Source organism: Suricata suricatta, chromosome 10 (assembly GCF_006229205.1).
Source record: "Suricata suricatta isolate VVHF042 chromosome 10, meerkat_22Aug2017_6uvM2_HiC, whole genome shotgun sequence".
Lineage (NCBI taxonomy): Eukaryota > Metazoa > Chordata > Mammalia > Carnivora > Herpestidae > Suricata > Suricata suricatta.
In genome coordinates this window covers 64291075-64306467 of record NC_043709.1, presented here as the reverse complement: position 1 = coordinate 64306467, position 15393 = coordinate 64291075, and the positions used below count along the sequence as shown (strand labels likewise).

Genomic DNA, 15393 nt, shown 5'->3' with positions numbered 1-15393 from the left:
ATTGCTTGATACACTTTTAGAAAACTTCAAACATTTATAAGTCTATCCCAGACCTCATGGAAATGGCAACAGGGCAGCAGATAACCTATATTGAGTATTCCAGGTCAGATATGCCAAAGGACCTAATTTTATGATAAGGAAAGAGGCTGACCACCCTAAAAAGAATCCTTAAAGACTGAGATTGCTCTTTGGAGAATGTTCCTTCCAGCAGCCTTTTTATTTTAGATTCTGGATTAGGGTTGCAAAAGCAACTGACAGAATTTTTGAAAACCAGTATGACAAACAATCACCCCAACTATAAGCCCAAGTAGCCTAGACTCAGGCACCAGCAAGGTCACAGCTAAGATTTTGCCCATCCTCCCCAACTAAGTGCACTGACAGAGTACTTCAGACTCCCTCAGTTGGCAAGAGTAGTCTGTGTTCTTCCTGTAAATGGTACTATCCCAGTAACCCTTGTAAATCGTTGGAGGAGATATTATGCCAGGTAAACCCTAGGTCTGGTAAGGATGGGGGGGTGAGCAGGAAAAGTAGAGGTATTCCTAGCTGAAATGTCCATCCTACTGAGGTGGCTAGTCAATAAGAAAGAGTAGAAGCAATACCTTTTGACACCTAAAAAGAGTGACATCATTCCAAAGGTGTGAAGGGTGTGAATAGGTCACCAATGGTAATGAAAAGGCCAAAGAACATCCATTTAATGAAAGGCTCTGGGGACATGGGGAATGGAAGGATTGATATACACCAGGGGCATTATTTCTTACTTTACTCAACCCTTTAGAAAGCCAAAATCTTCTCCAATACTTTAGTCCCTGCATCTACCCTTCTTCTCAACTATTACATCACTAGGATGAGGGGTTTCTTTCCTCCCCAAACCCTACCCTCTCTCTGAGTGACAGCAAATGCCAAGGCCCCAGGAGGGAGGCTAGGTCAGCATGTGGCAGCTGGCCACTAGAGGGTGGTGTTTCTGTAGTTAAGGGGATCTTGAGAGCCTATAAAGGGATGGGAGTGGCAGCCAACTGGTACCTGTACAGGAGAACCTAGGAGAAAAGAAAAGTGAGAAAAAATAAGTAAAAGTTTTAGGGCAATGGTCCTCCTGAATGAGTGAGGAGTAAGGAATAGGAATGAGGTAGGAGGAAAGAGTTAGCCCTTACTCCCCACCAAAGGCCATAGTCTCCATTCCTTGGAAAAGGAGATACTGGCCTTGAGCTCTCCCCGCATACAGAGAAGTCAACCACGAAAAGATTTCTCAGTTTATTTGCATATATACATTGTTTCCCTAGGGAGCCAGCTCCACCTCAGGAGTCCCCAGCTCCCCTCACCCAGCCAACACCCAAAACCTGCACATAAGACTAGGTCCTGAATAAAGAATGTTTAGGACTCATATCCCAACCCTGCAGGTTATAACAATTCATTTAGCAAAAACAGAGGACTAGAGGCCAGTGCCCATGAGACATCCTTGCCCCATTGTAAACATTGACAACCAGGCCACTGGAGCCTGGGGAAAGTGTGCAAACATGAGGGTACCAGACTGTGTGACCAGAGGACAGGGGACACAGCTGGTAACTATACCCGTGAAGTCCTAAGGGCCTCCACCCACTAGAGCCTGGCAAGTGCCAGGGGCAGAATCAAGGCAGCTAGCCAATGCCTGAGGGCTCACATGAGATGGCAGCGGCGCTCTTGCCCATAGGAATTCTCTACCCGGGCAATTTCCTGGATGACTTTGGTGAAGACGCCTCGAGTCAGCTGCAAGGGACAGAGAATCAGGGCAACAAAGTTAGTTCAATGCCATCGTATGACCCAGCTCTGAGGCTTATACCCCACACCCCCACCATCCCCATGACAAAGAAGTGGCATAAGAAAAACACTGCTACCCGACCACCTTCCTAATATTCAGGCCAAGCACCTGATTCTCTCGAGCAGATGACTCCATAAATGTTGCACCCCAGGACTCTGCCAGCTTCTTCCCTTCAACTGCTTGGACCTCCCTAGAAGCAAATTTGTGACATGAAGAAGGAGGACAGCAATATCCCCATGTTCTCTGCAAAATCTTTATAGAATCTAGACCTCCTCTGACTCACCCCACTTCCAAGGTTTGGGAGGAAGCTTGGGGAAGGAGAAAATAAGGAAAACAAAGAAGCCTAGAACTGAGGCTTGAATATAAAATTATAGCTTTTGCAATAGAAGGGTTATCTTGTAGCCTCTTGTGGGGTGGCTCAGTAAGTTAAGCATCCAACTTCAGCTCAGGTCATGATCTCACAGTTCATGCGTTCGAGCCCCAAGTCAAGCTCTGTGCTGACAGCTCAGAGCCTGGAGCTTGCTTCAGATTCTGTCTCTCTTGCTCTCTCAGCCCCTCCTCCCCTACCCCTCACAAAAATAAATAAACATTTTTAAACTAATTTTTTTTAAAAAGAAGGGTTTAACCTGTCTTAACCTTCAAGTTAGAAGGAAAAGAGGTGAAATGACTGTTGATGTCAGTGGTGGAGCCAGGACTAGAGCCTTGACTAAATCCTAGTCCATCTCACTTTCCTTTGCCTTGAGGTATAGAGATCTCCGTACCTGTCTGGAGAGAGATCTGCCTTGTTCCCCACTAGCACCACTGGCAGCCTGTGAAGAAACACCAGTTACTATAGGATCCCCTCCCAGTCCGCATGGACCCCAGCCTCCTTCACATCAAGGCTGGACAACTCCACATCAGATCAGACAATCTGTTCTGGTCTCCTCCCTAACTTGGGCCCTCTGGTCTCTTCCATCCCCTTATGCCCATACTACATCTATCTCCCAGGGCCACTTACCGAGTTTTGCCGTGACCTTCATGTAGCTTTTGGTACAGACTCTCAATGACTTGGAAGCTTTAAACACAAGAAACTGAGCTATAAACATATTCTGGGACAGCCCTCAGATCCTCCCAAGTTCCCCACTCATAACTTTGGCCACTTACCTATGCAGAGAGGTGACAGAATATACAAGCACATAACCATGGACCCCAATGATGAATGAATAGGGCAGAATGCTGTACTCATCCTGACAAGAAACAGAAACATCAATACCTAGAAACATAACACTCCGATGGCAAAGCTTTGTGGGTTGCATCCTGGGGGCCCTCCCTAGGGCACTCACTATTCCAGTCATTTCTATTCAACAAGAATTTACAGAGTAGCTCCAATGTGCGCTGCACACAACCCTCTGCTAAAATACTTTTCTCTTAGTACTACTTTACAAATGAGCCACAGAAGCAACCAGACTTCATCTCCCACAAGTGAACTGCCACAGTTAGATACCCTACCCCAAACTGGTACCTGCCCTGCTGTGTCCACCAGGTGTAGGTGAAACTCATCTTTGCCAAGAGTCACTATCTTGCTGTAAGCTGAAAAGAAAAGAAAACTTGACTGTGAGGTGCTTGTAGGGCTAGCAATGTGTGCCCCCATACATTCTTAACCCTAGGGGTGATATAGATGGACAAGGTCTAGGAGCTCTGCAGGCAGCTAGAGAGACAATGTTAGGGTTCTTACTGTCTATGTCTACACCATCCTGGACGCAGTATCTTGCAAAATCCACTCTAGCTCCACTCATAGAATAGAATTACTAGTGAAAAGATTGGATTTAAGGTCTAATCAAATCAGCCTGTTGGCACCAGGAAAATCCCAAATTATGGAACTAGATAGGGCAACAAAGACCTCTATAACCCACCCGTAGGGGAGAAATCTACTCACTATTCTCCACTGTAGGATCATAGCCTTCCAGGAACTCGCCTTCCACAAACTGATGTGCCAAAGATGTCTTCCCTGTGGGAAGCAGTGGTAGTTGTATCCAAATCATCCATCCACATTTACATCCTCTGCCCTTTCGGGGGCTGTGGCCCAGGACTAAAGAGGACCCCAAATTAGGACCCTAGCCTGTGGGTGCCATGCAACGTTTTCCCTTAGCCTACCCTCACCCTCTTCGCCTTAGGTCTCTGCACCCTGGCTACCGGATGCATTCATTAGCGCCGCAGGAAGCCTTTCTTGCCGCCTTTCCCCACCCCACCCCTGGGAAGATCCGGGATTCCCCTAGGATCAAGTCGCCCCGCACCCGGACACCTGCGACTTGCCCCACACAGACCGCGCTCCCATCATCAAATCCTGACCCCATCCTTCCCCGTCCCTAGGGTAACACTGAGGACCAGTCTGGTGTTCCCGCAACCAAGCCCACATTAACCCTTATGTGCTCCTGCTTCCTGCAACCCTCCACATACTACCACCACCCCAGCCTTTCCTCCTCCATCCTTGAATCCTCGTCCTACAGCCCCGTTGTAACGATGCCACCATTCCAGTCTGGGTCGCGTTCCCGCGACAGCGCGCCTCCTCTGGCCACAAAGCCGCGGTGCGTCGGTGCTCTCCCCAAGGCGAAGACTCACCTACAGAGCGGTACCCGAGGATGACCACCTTCCTGTAGCGAACTAACGGCATCGCAGTAGCCGGCCCCGAGGGGCTTGCAGAACTGCGGGCTGAAAGAGCCGTAAGAAAGGGAGATCAGAGTGTAAGGTAGGCGCAGTAACCGGCACAGTAAAGTCGCTCACCCCGAAGCTGCCAGGGGCAAGGTAGAGGGAAACCAAAACAAGCGCCGCGCCCGGAGCTGGCCACGTGATCACAACACAGCAAGACTAACGCGAGGGAGCCGGGCGCCGGGGGATCTACAGTGCCGCGCCGCTCCGGGCTCCGCCCCCCAGGCCGTTCGCCATTGGTTCATGGGAAAGGATAAAGGAGGGGCCGCCAGCAGGAGGGAAGGGTGGGCCTCACGTGGAGCTGGAGAACCAGGAGCTGCGCCTGCGCAGACTAGAGCCGGTTCATTCATAAAGAAACAGAAAGGAACCCGGGGTCCTAGAGATGTTTGCGCATTTGCAACCTAGAAGTGGCTGCGAAGAATCAGGAATCGTGGATGGAAAATACCCATGTGGCTTGGCTGGAATTTCAGGTCAAAAGATTCTAGGCTTCCCTTTTGCAAGGTCTCTGAGATCCTTGGATGGGGGAAGAAAGGCCCAAGTTCCAATATAGTATCTCTTCCCCCAAGACTTCAGCCCCAGATCTTTTATTGTTAATTTCCACAGTCTATCAGAATCTCCGGCTAGGTCATCTGAAGTTTTGTTGTCATCAACATAATCAACACATTCATTTATTCAACAAATATTTACCCAGCACATGCTGTGTATTTCAGACATTGTTCTAGCTTTGGGGATAGAGCAGTGAACATGACAGACAAGGTCTTTGTACTCACAAAGCTTAAAACCTAGTGGAAGAAACAAACATATAAACAAGGAAATATTAGATAGTATTAAGTGCTATAAAAGGCGGCATAATAAGAAATGACCACATTAGATTAGTAATACTTCCTCTCAAAGGAAGCCCCATTTAAACTAAGGTCTGAAACACAATAAAGAGCCAGCTAGAACAAAATTCTGACAGAAGAATCCATCAGTGCTATGAGTGCTATGATGAAAATAAATTTGTTAAATTCCGGGAGAAGAGGAGAAAGAGAGAGAGTCAACCTAAAACAGATGAAGTCCAAGTGGATGGCAGGAGCCAGGCTATGTAAAGAAGTTTGGTCTAGGGGCGCCTGGTCAATCTGACTTGCTGAAAGGCTGGATATAGGAGGTGAGGGAGGGGAAAAGAAGGAAGAAAATGGCTAGATTTATAGAGAGTTCTACTTGGTGCCAGGTGCATGTCTTTGTTATCTCATTTAATATTCACAACAGTCCTAAAGTTGGTAATTGGTATTATTCATCCATTTATCAACAATATTTATCAAACAACCATCATGTCCTATGTACCCTTCTAGGTTCTGGGAATAGAGCAGAAAACAGCACAACAACACAGCAGCAGACAGACAAGGTCTTGGCTCATAAGGAGCAAGTATTCTTTTGGGAGAAGACCAACAATCTAAGAGTAAACCATAAATAAGCTACAACAACAAAAAATAACTACAGTGGGGGGAGACCCAAGATATTAATGAACTAGAGAGTAATGGGGGGTGATACTCCTCTTCTTCTATATGATATCCTAGAAAGCCTGAGGAGGTGACATTTGTACCTGAGACTTGAATGATGGGTAGCTATTATCACCCATATCTTAGAGATGTGGAAATTGAGACTTAGCCTATAGGTAGCACACAAGTTATTTCTTCTGGAAGGTCCTGATGAATTGGCATTTAGCAGTCAGATTGTACTAGAGAACAGAATTTGTATAACTGTGGAATTATCTAATGCTTTAAAAAAGTCCAGATCTACAAAAGTTGTTTCAAAGAGCCACTTAATCTGGCCTCAGAAAGGGACCCAAATCCCTTTTCAACTGGGTAAAGGAAGTTCCTTGCAGATCAGCAACTTTACATTGGATTATTTGGCCTGAGTGAGGTTGGTGGAGATTCCAAATTGGGGCTTAACCAATGCATGGTAGAACAAAGAACTGGATTCAATGAAATTCAATAAAAATTTATTTGTCTCTGGTGTGCCTGTGTGGCTTATTCAGTTAAGCGGCTGACTTTGGCTTAGGTCATGATCTCACCATTCATGGGTTCGAGCCTGAACTGGGCTCTGTGCTAACCGCTCAGAGCTTGGAGCCTGCTTGGGATCCTGTGTCTCCCTCTCTCTCCACCCCTCCCCTGCTCATGCTCTGTCTCTCTGTCTCTCTGTCTCTCTCTCACTCTCTCTCAAACATCAATAAACATGAAAAAAAATTTATTCATCTCCTACTTTGTACCAGACACTCTCACAATGTGTTGCACAGTTTGGGTATAAAGATAAATGAGATGGCTTTTATGCTGTTTGTCTTTCCAGATCAACTCTCTATTCTTTTCCACCCAGATTTGTTTCCAGGAGACAGTTTCCAGTTTCCTGAATCCCAGTGGAGTTCAGCCTAAGAGAAGCCCTCACAGAAAAATCAGATGGATGGAAGACAGTATCTATGTCCCCTTTGGAAGGTCCCAGCACCCCTCAAGTCACTCCTCCAACTCTCCCCCCACCACACACACACCTCTCTTGTTCTGTTTCTAGTTGCTCTCCCCAATTCAAGCCACAGTGATAATAGTTTCTCTGATACTCACCGTGGGGTACTATTCTACCCCTGTGGTTTCCCTATACCCGTTCACACCTTTGTAAATAGTCTCTTTATTAAATCATTCTCAAATTCTCTTGTTTTCAATCAGGAAGAAATAAAAAGGGCTAAGACAAAGGCTTTCTCTTCCTATGGCTTAAAAAATGTGTTACTGTGTATTCATTTTTGAGAGAGAGAAAGAGACAGAGCATGAGCTGTCAGCACAGAGCCTGATGCAGGGCTCAAACTCACAAATAGTGAGATCATGACCTGAGCAAAAGTCAGATGCTTAACCAACTGAGCCACCAGGAGCCCCTTGCATTTTCTTTTTAAACAGAAAAAGAAGGGGCGCCTGGGTGGCTCAGTCGGTTAAGCGTCCGGCTTTGGCTCAGGTCATGATCACACGTTCGTGTGTTCAAGCCCCGCGTCAGGCTCTGTGCTGCCGGCTCGGAGCCTGGAGCCTGCTTCAGATTCTGTGTCTCCCTCTCTCTCTGCCCCTCCCCGCTCATGCTCTGCCTCTCTCTGTCTCAAAAATAAATAAAACACTAAAAAAAAAAAGTTTAAAAATAAACAGAAAGAGAAGATCTCACAGCAGATTTTCACCTCCATCTCCTTAAACCAAACTATTATATGGCCATCTCTAGCTGCAAGGGAGCCTGGAAATTTTGGCATTTTCCTTTCTACTCTCTATAGTAAAGGAAGACAAAAGAGAAGGTGATGAGGAATAAATGTTCAGTGAGTTGATCTATAAGACTTGCACATCTCGGGACCAAGATATTTGTTTATTAAATATCAATCACCTTAAAGAGTGATGCATAAATGGTTACTTTATAAAGATCACAGATATACAAAGATCACCAATATAAGACCACCTAAAGGAAGTAAACTATTCTAATGGTAGATAAATGGGCTTGGAATAAAATTTTCAGTGACAGCATCATATATTTTGTTACATCTCAAACAACTGAGATAAAACAAAGATCAAATGCTCCCAGAAAACTGTTTTAAGTATCTCTATGAAAAGTGAAAACATTTTTACTATGTTTGTATCAAAAAGTATAGGTTCTGGCTGGCTCAGTCAGCAGAGCATGTGACTCTTGATCTCAGGGCTGTGAGTTTGAGCCCCACATTGGGCAGCCTTAAAGATGACTTAAACAACAACAACAACGTTGGTGATTTTTTTCTTTTTTTTTCTTAACCTTGGTGATTTAAAACAACAATATATCATTTCTCCTGATTCTGTGGTTTAACTTCTGTTCTTTCTCCTGGACTCACACATATGGTTACCAGAGGCCACAGACCCTGTTGGGAGGACCTTTCCTTCAACTACAGCTGCAGTTACAGTCTTTCTGGGTTCTTATAACCTTTCCTTCCCTTGCCCCTTTAGGCCTAGGGGTCACCCCTTCTACTGGCTCCTCACTGAAGCCAGACTCAATGTCTCACCCCTCTCCAAGATATTCTTTAACCCTTTCCACAACTTTACGAACAGCCCTTTCATTATATTTTCTTCAGTTCCCCATTTGTGCAATGTTTCCCCCAAGGACTCTGAATTATAGTAGGGAAAATTATCAAGTAAAAGATTAGAAGGCAAAATGATATTTAAGTCTCACATCAATCAGAGTTATGAGTAGCTAAAAGCATAGAGGAAGAAATTATCTCAAGGGGGGGAAAAAGGAAAGGAAAAAGGAAGGGAGGAAAAGAAGGAAGGGAGGGAAAGAAGGAAGGGAGGGAAGGGGAAAGAAAGGAAGGGAGGAAGGAGCTTGATTCTGTCTGGAAGGCTCAGAGATTTCACATGGTAATTGATAATTTAGCTGGGCCTTAAAACTTGAGAAGGCCCTAGGGAAAATAGCAAAAAGTTAAGAGAAGATTGAAAACACAGGGTGTCTGGAAATACAGAGTGGACCCTGTGCCTGTAGCACTCTATGAATGTGGGCTGTCTGTGAATTAAGGGTGGAAAGTAGACTGGGACCAGATCTGGGAGGGCTCTGAATGCCAGCTTTAAGAATTTGGCTTTTGGGGTGCCTGGGTGGCTCAGTCGGTTAAATGTCTGACTTTGGCTCATGTCCTGATCTCACGGTTCACGAGCTTGAGCCCTGAGTCAGGCTCTGTGCTGACAGCTCAGAGCTTGGAGCCTGTTTCACATTCTGTATCTCCCTCTCTCTCTCTGCCCTTCTCTGCTCATGCTCTGTCTCTGTCTCTCTCTCAAAAATATTTTTTAAAAAGTTATAAGAATTTGACCTTTGAGGGGACAGCACAGGGTGGCTCAGTTAGTTAAGCATCCAACTTTGGCTCAGGTCATGATCTTGAGGTTCATGAGTTTGAGCCCCATCTCAGGCTGTCTGCTGTCAAAACAGAGCCCCACTGCAGATTCTGTCCCCCTCTCCCTCTGCCTCTCTCCTGCTCTCTCCTGCTCATGCGCTCTCTCTCTCAACAATACATAAACATTAAAAAACTAATAAAAATAAGATAAAATAAAAAGAATTTGACCTTTAGGGTGCCTGGCTGTCTCAGTCAGTGGACCATAGGACTCTTGACCTCAGGGTCTAGAACATGCAACCCTTGATCTCAGAGTCAGGAGCTTGAGCCCCCCCCCCCCCGCCTTGGGGGTAGAGTTTACTAAAAAGAATTTGACCTTTGTTCAGTATTCAGGGTTCTCAAAATATACCATTAGTGGTATGTTAGATGACTTAGGTAACATAAATTTTTGTTTTGTTATGTAATTTTTTATTAAATTTTTTTCTGTTTTTTATTTTTGAGAGACAGAGAGAGCACGAGAAGGGAAGGGTCAGAGACAGAGGGAGACACAGAATCTGAAGCAGGCTCCAGGCTCTGAGCCAGCCGTCAGCACAGAGCCCGACGCGGGGCCCGAACCCACGAACCGTGAGATCATGACCGGAGCCAAAGCTGGACGCTTAACTGACTGAGCCACCCAGGAGCCCCTGTTTTGTAATTTTTAATGTGTGATGGAAAAAACAATAGTGATAATGCCAAAACTATGAATATTCACAAATATTCTTGCACAGAAACGAAAGCTGGGAGTAAGAAAAGCCAATGGAATTCAAGAAGAATATTAAACTTTTATATGGGTGGAAAGAGACTATGGACATGGTCATGAAAACAGTACAAGGTTTGGGTAGCACTGCAGTAAGCAGTGGAATCTTTGCAGTTAACTTGGTGGGGGTGGTGGGGAGGCTTTATGAGGGTCACACTGGTGGCCCTGTAGAGAAGGTAGTACCAAGAGAGGTTGGGGCTGGAGACAGAAGCCCTAATAGGAAGCCAGTACCCAGGAAGGTGAAGATGAGGGCCTGGACCAGGTCACAAGAGAGGAGAGTGAGGACTCATAGGGAGGGCACTCCAGATGGAAGTGAAGTTGATGACCTGATTAAAGCAGACAAAGTGAAGGAAGATGGCAACTCCATGTATAGGATTAGAAGACGTGGGAGGAAGAATAGGAATTTTCAGTGGGGTTAAGGGGAAAGTACTGCATTAATGTATTTATTTTTGACATATGGTTTTGGGGGCACTCCCCAGTATTCACATGTTGATGAGCAATTGAAGGATACGTGTCTCTAGGAACTCCACAGAGAAATAACCACAATACATGCGCAGGCATCTTCCTTGCGTATTCCCTATGTCTGGTCGTCCCCTCGCTCCTACACCTACTCTTAACTTCTGTTAGCATGGGGATGATAAACACCAATCCATTTCAGGAAAATGGGAAGTACTTAGTTCCTCTCAGGGGACCTTTCTCAATTCAGGGACCATAACCAGCAATATACGAAATAATTGAATTATAACCTGTTAGAGCCAGAGGACCTTGGTGATCACCTGATCCAGACTTTTTCTCCAGACTACAGGTGATGAAGCAGCAGCCTAGGGAAGTAAAGTGATTCACAGCAGCAGCAAAACACAGTAGAAAGAGCATAGACTTGCAGTCAACCAGACCTGGTGTCAAATCCTAGCTTATTCACTATGTGATTTTAAGCAGGCTATTTCACTACTCTGAGCCTCAGTTTCTCGTCTATGAAATGGTTGGAACAACATGGTAGCAGATGTCTGACGTTCTTTCTGGCTGCTGGCAGAAATATCGAGTTCCAGGGTGGCCCATGGCAGTGGTGTCAGCAGTGACTTCCAGTATCCATGTCAGTGTCAGCATTGGTCTGCATATTGCAGTGTCTAGTGTTTAGTGGCAGTTGCCACAGTGTCCCCACTGGCTTGGTTCTGTGATTTGAGGCAACGTTTCTGGCTGTACAGCCTCAAAACCCAGGTACCCAGTGGTCCCTGTGACTTGCTTAAATCCTTCTAGAGTCAAATACTCATTTTTGCACAACCGTTGTGAGAAGCAAATGCAATAAAGTATGTGATATCCAAGTACTCTATTAAGAAAGAGCTGGTAGTAGGGGCACCTGGATGGTTCAGTCAGTTAAGTGTCCAACTTCAGCTCAGGTCATGATCTCACAGTAAGTTTGAGCCCCATATCAGGCTCTCGGCTGTCTCTGAAGTGCAGACTCCACTTCAGATTCTGGGTCTCCCTTTCTCTCTGCCCCTCTCCTGCTCTCTCTCTCTCTCTCTCTCTCTCTCTCAAAATTAAATAAACATGAAAAAAAGAAAAGAAAGCTGGTACTTAGTGAATTGAAGCCATCAAAATAATTATCACTATTAGTTTGAAGGTGAATTGACAGTTTAGTCAGAGAGGTATGCCTAGAGGAAGGCAGACGGTCTGGCCCCCTCCTTAGACACCACTGAGAAAGATGATCCTGAGAAGAACACTCAGTGTAGCCAACTCGGGAACTGGACTTGCTCAGGACACCACCAAATCCTCACATGCTAGAGAAGCCTTGGAAGAAGTCTTGAGTGCCTGGTGTGGGTCCTGCCATGCCAATGGACCCATTGTGCTCCCTTTCCACTAGGCAGGATGCCTGTGTCCTTGATCTAGGACACTCCCTTTGAGGTACCAGATTGCTGCCTGAAGAGCAGAAAATTAGGACTATCTCTACGGGGGATTTCGGCCAATTGTCTGGAGGCCTGAAGAACCATTCCTGCCCTACCAGTGACTGCATGTGGCCTCTCCCTCACCAAGAGCCTTCTGGGAACCCAGTAACAACTCTCATTGACTGAGTTGCCCATCTGCCACATCCCATTTTGGATTAATAGATTGATAGTGGCTCATCAATTACTCTTTCTCTTTCATTTTAGACACATGAATATCACACAGAGAAAACTGAGAGAAATCTTTTTCCCCTCCTACTTACTCTTTGCTCCCTGCTTCATTCAATCAACACCAATCCTATCAGTCCCACAAATATAAATGTTTCCTGGTACTGTACTTTCTTTCCATCTCCACTGCCACTTCTTTATCTTGCCAACATCATCTCTCATCTGCACCATTGCACTACCCTTTTTGCTTTTGCTCTCCTCCCTGGACTCACTAACTCCCTTCTAATTCATTCTCCACTCAGCAACTAGAGTGATCTTCCTAAAATTCATATTTGATCAGGCCACTTCACCAAGCTAAAACCTAATTAATTTAATCTGTTAAAATGATTGTTTCCCTAGAAAAATATTAAAAATCCTTAGCATAGTAAAATGCCTATTAGTACTTGCAAGGGCCTCATAAATATCTGTGGAAGGGAGGGAGTCAACTCTCCCGGCCTGGGAGGAAATGCCTTGTTCCTTTGTGTGTTAATTTGCCTTGTTCAAATCTCAGGGCACCCCCTTCTTTCCAACTCCTTGGAAGCACCTCATTGTAGCCTCTGGCATCTCTTACAAAGTGATTTCCTCAAGGTCACACAGCTGGTGCATAAGCACCAAGTAGAATAAACAGCCCTGTTGTTCACAACTGTAGAATCACAGTTAAGGGAGAAGCAATCAGGGTTGAAAAGTGACCAATACCCATATGATGTTTTCTCCTCCTGTCACACTCCCACCAAGTTTCCAGGCCTTGGCATAGAGTCTTTCAAAGATAAAGGACATCTACCTCCTCATCCCACCAATTCTAATGGTTATTGAAAATCAGACATTTCAAAGAATAATCCATCCTAGCCAGTTTATCAAAGGATTGAGGGAATGAGAGCAAGGAGGCTCTCATTCCTGCGATGGTCCTGAGGTGCTTTGGGTCACCTGCCCCTGAAAGAGGAGGAAGGTGGATGACTTTGGCTTTGACTTAGTTCAGGGAGAGGCTCATGACATTTAGTCTCAAAAATTCTACGAGATACTATAGACTAGCCAGGGACCAGAACAGGGAAGGGGTGTGTGTGGAGGAAATGGGATTAATCCCAGCTCAGATGCTGGGTGGGATCTCAGCTGCTGCAGCTGCTGAGGGCTTAACCAGCTGTTCCCTGGGCAGCTGCAATGTTCATCCCAGACCCGGCTCTCAGGGTGGCAGCTCTGTCTCAGCTTAGGGCCCTCAGCTCCAAACTAAGTCAAACTCTTCTGTAAGAATGGCTGGGAAGTAAAAGAGAATAGCAGAAAAGGAGTCCCCAGTTCCAAGGACTGTTTGGACACCATGTGGTTTGGAGTCAGACAACTGTGTTCTTAGGAGACAAGTTGAGAGAGTTTGGGTTGAGGTTTCAGAGAGAAGCAAAGCCGGGTATGGGAGGTATCACCTTCAAATCTGTCCCTATCCTATCCTACCCTGCTCCAGCATCCCTCCACAGCCCCCCACCATCTGCTCCCATAACACATTCTCTACAGGGATGAGGGCATTTGCTACTTGCAATCAGAACTAGCAACACTCGGGGTGCCTGGGTGGCTCAGTCAGTTAAGCTTCAGCTCAGGTCATGATCTCAAGGGTTCAAGCCCTACTTCAGGCTCTCTGTTGATGCCTCTGTGCTGTGCCTGGAGCCTGCTTCAGATTCTGTGTCTTCCTTTCTCTCTGACCCTCCCCTGCTCGCACTGTCTCTCGCTGTCTCTCAAAAATAAATAAAAAACATAAAATAATTTTTTAAATAAAAAAATTTAAAAAGAAAGAACAAATGAACGAACGAACGAACTAGCAACACTCACATGCACAGAGGAAGACCAACATACTTAGGGATAAAGATGACCTAATAAGCCCATCCAATTTATTTTTTAAAATTCAAGTTTGATTCCCCTCCCCCTCCCACATATACTTTAAATCTTACAACTGATTTTCATCTTTAGGACAAAATTGAAAAATCTTTAAATAGTTCACACTTCCCTTCTACTAAACTGAACTTATTGATGCTCCTTGGGTTCAATTTACTCTTGCTCCCCAACTCCAGACCTTTGTGTATGCCGTTCCCTCTGCTTAAACTCCTCTTACCCATCCTTCAAGTCTCAGCTTAAAAGTCAGTCATCTATCTCACCGCACTCAGCTGCCTTCTGATCACTATGTCTGTCTTGCCAGGTGAACTGTTGGAGCCACGCCTGACTTCCTGTCCTCTCCCCATGGCACCAAGTGGGCACTCAGGAAAACCTGGCTGAAGATATTCCCACTCCAATGGGAAATGTTCCAATCACATATAGAGACAATCACTGGGAGAAGAGAGTTGGAATGTGCTAACTGGCCACATAATTCCCATAGGGAAACACCCTGACCAGCCAAACTGTCTTCCTACAGACAGCTGCTTCAGTCTCCCAGCCAGAGAAGAAAGGCTCCTCCAATATGGTGGAGCCACGAAAGCAGTCAGGCTTCTGGGTCAGAAATGTTCACTTTTCAAGCAGAGTACATTATTTTTACTAAGTAAAGACCCCATCTTAACAGGGGCCTCTTCTTACTTCAAACATTTCTGAAGGATTGTATTTAGTCTGCTGGGGCTGCCGTAACAAAATGCCATAAACTGGGTGGCTTTAGAGATCAAACATTTATTTTCTCACTGTTTTGGAGGCTGGAAAAGTCCAAGATCAAGGTTCAGGCCAATTTGGTCTCTGGTGAGAACTCTCTTCCTGGCCTGCAGGTGGCTGCTTTCTGACTATGTCTTCACATGGCCTTTCCTTGGTGCATGCAAAGAGAGAGATGTAACTTTCTAGTGTCTCTTCTTATAAGGACACTAATCCCATCAGATCTGGACCCTTCTCCTATGACTTTATTTGACCTCAGTTATTTCCTTAGAGGCCCCATTTCCAAAAACAGCCACATAGGCATTAGAGTTTGAGCATATGAATTTGGGGTGGGGAGGATGCATACATTCAGTCTATAACAAAACTCAGTCTCCTTTCTCCTCTAATTAAATATATACTTTAAATAAAATTATATATGTGTGTTTGTGTGTGTATATATGTATGTGTGTGTGTGTATGTATGTATGTATATATTTAAATAAATAAATGTCCTTTACTGGTTTACTGGCTAGGTAACTTTAATTAAGGAAGCC

At 45.3% G+C, this 15393-nt stretch overlaps 1 protein-coding gene across 2 annotated transcripts; it reads right to left on the bottom strand.

Moving 5' to 3' along the window:
• Positions 1–222: 222 nt before the first annotated feature.
• RHEBL1 (RHEB like 1) lies at positions 223–4673 on the bottom strand. 2 transcript variants are annotated; one of them, XM_029954217.1, is made up of 9 exons: positions 4391–4673; positions 3708–3779; positions 3294–3361; positions 2936–3018; positions 2790–2846; positions 2554–2601; positions 1901–1982; positions 1655–1740; positions 223–1034 (listed from the first exon to the last, which is right to left on the bottom strand). In XM_029954217.1, the coding sequence occupies exons 1-9, from the start codon at positions 4440–4442 to the stop codon at positions 968–970; spliced, it is 615 nt and encodes a 204-aa protein (XP_029810077.1). In that variant the 5' UTR covers positions 4443–4673; the 3' UTR covers positions 223–967. The 2 variants fall into 2 exon arrangements, with proteins under 2 accessions (XP_029810077.1, XP_029810079.1); XM_029954219.1 differs by lacking the exon at positions 223–1034 and having other exon boundaries at positions 1234–1740.
• Between the last annotated feature and the right edge of the window lie 10720 nt (positions 4674–15393).